The sequence below is a fragment of the Penaeus monodon genome, chromosome 30, assembly GCF_015228065.2.
Source record: "Penaeus monodon isolate SGIC_2016 chromosome 30, NSTDA_Pmon_1, whole genome shotgun sequence".
In the NCBI taxonomy this organism is placed as follows: domain Eukaryota; kingdom Metazoa; phylum Arthropoda; class Malacostraca; order Decapoda; family Penaeidae; genus Penaeus; species Penaeus monodon.
In genome coordinates, this window is record NC_051415.1 from 21,752,131 (window position 1) to 21,754,332 (window position 2,202).

Sequence of the window (2,202 nt, forward strand, 5' to 3'; positions counted from 1 at the left end):
GCTTTCGCCATCTCACATCTTTTCGTTGAATTCACAAGGGGCCCTCAAATATCGCGGTGATTTTGGATATCTAAATTCACTATCAGGGCAAGCTATTTTATAAAGGTAAAGCCAATACATGCTCATTACAATCGATCCCTAGTGAAAACAGTAAACCATCGGCTAATTCTTGAAAGCCATCATCGATAGTTCTGCAGATTCATATTGAGGTAGTTCCCATTGACTTTTTCTATCTTTTTTTTCAAAATCTACCATCTAGTCCCTATTTAGTTTTAGTCTTATTTGATTCATAGTATTAACCCCTTTCTACATTTGCGATCGGAATAACGGTAATATAATTCCTCATTAAGTCAAATAAAAAAGAAATATCATAATATCAATATAATTTCAGTCGAGAATTTACTTCCCTGTCTGTCACTCTGCTTCTGCCTTCCCGACTCGCCCATGAAGTACCTTAAAACGCAAAATTTCCAACTGTTGGGACATTAACAACTGACTTGATATCAAACACTGCTATGGTTTTCCAGATTTCAACCATAGGGCTGGTTATGCATCTACTACTTTATTCTAAATATATATTTCACTAATTTTTCACTCTTTGAAACATTTATGTATTGCAGACCATACAGTTACCAGCCAAAACACGATCATCTCATTGGCTTAGATTTTTTTTCCTGTTCAGAAGTTTAGAATAACAGTATTTGCATTTAGGATTGCCAGCTCACAGGTTTTCAATATCTACTTGAAATATTTTAAGTAAACTCGTATATATCATTTGCAAACAATCAAGTCCCAAGGGTATATATAATGTACTAATTAATGTACTACTAGTTGTATCTTTTACCGAAATGGAGGTGAATAAATGGACCGCATTATTTTGGTAAGTTTATTGTAAACGTGTCCATAAACCGTCAATTCCATAAAATTATTTGTCATATTATTTGTTTAAAAGCGATTCAATATTGCCAATAAAAAATTACAAGGACTGCTCTCGGTCAGGGTATTACGTCCTCCACATCCGCCGAGGCCAGGGCTTCCCCGTGTTCAACCAGCGCGGAATCCTCGATCGCGCTGGCAGGAGAAGCGTGGAAATCGTGGGGCGTGCGCGGGGCCTCGGGGTCGAACCTCCTATAGCCGCTGAAGAGGAACCCGAAGGCGGGGGAGTTGGGCACGTCGACGAGGCCGGGAGGGCGGTGCACGTAGAAGGTCCCGTGGCCGTGCGGGGGACGCACAGCGCCGTTTACCACGCCGAAGGCTCGACGAGGGAGAAAGGGGACGAAGTATCCTTCAGGAACCTGTGAAATATCGCTATCAGTTGTCAGACTGTTTTCTAAACAAACTGATTCTATTCGAGTGGTTCCCTGTATGGGGCTCATAAATAGAAAAATAACTTTGATATTTTTCCTTTTTAAATCCTCAATGTGCTTATATTTTAAAGCGTGCCATAGTCGTGTGCAAACATCAATGCACATTTGAACATCGTAATGCCTACCTGAAACGGCAATATAGCGGGACCGAGATGCGGCTCCAGGGTGAACTCGGCCATCTGCTGAGGCACGACTTCGACCTCGCCCTTGGTCAAAGCCTCCATCTGCTCCCCCAACTGGTCCTGCACCTGCTGGCTGACGCGCCCTGGCATCTGGCCTTCCCGTTTGTTGGCTGAGTTTCCCCGGGTCACTGTTGCCGTGAGAGGGCCGAAGGTGCCGTCCGACACTGTGGAAGAGGACTGCGATATCCATATTGGAATTTGGAAAGGGGTTGGGGTCCTCTGGAGAGATAACTAGCAACCTAAATTAGGGAACCTTTAGTGTTTAGTGATGTAAATATACATTTGCAGCACTGCCTGTCGCACTAATAACACTAAAGCCCTAACCATAAATACATCCCATCCCGTATTTTCTGGGGGTATACCACATGAAATCAACATTTTCAAAAAAATATATTTCCCAAAACCCGATGTCTAAAAAATTCTCGCGCAGCTGCCACTCACTTAGGGAGTGCAAAACGGCCATCAGTGCCCGTATGTCCTCATCACTTGACGACAGTGTCAGATCTCGCACGAAGTTCACCACTGATTCATTGAAGATGCTTTCGCCCGGCCCGTTCATCGGCAACTGTGAACTCAAATCGTTCATGTATATGTATTGAACAATTCTAAATAGATAAAAACAGCGGGGAATATTACAGAAAATGATGGTAGCA

At 43.0% G+C, this 2,202-nt stretch overlaps 1 protein-coding gene across 1 annotated transcript in view; it reads right to left on the minus strand.

The window, feature by feature from the left end:
* Positions 1–876: 876 nt before the first annotated feature.
* The window catches only part of LOC119592625, a gene marked incomplete in the record, with an annotated part of 5,068 nt that continues 3,742 nt past the window's right edge, over positions 877–2,202 (minus strand). Inside the window, 3 exon segments of the mRNA XM_037941518.1 lie at positions 877–1,295; positions 1,493–1,713; positions 1,991–2,114. Coding sequence (XP_037797446.1) covers positions 996–1,295; positions 1,493–1,713; positions 1,991–2,114 — 645 coding nt within the window.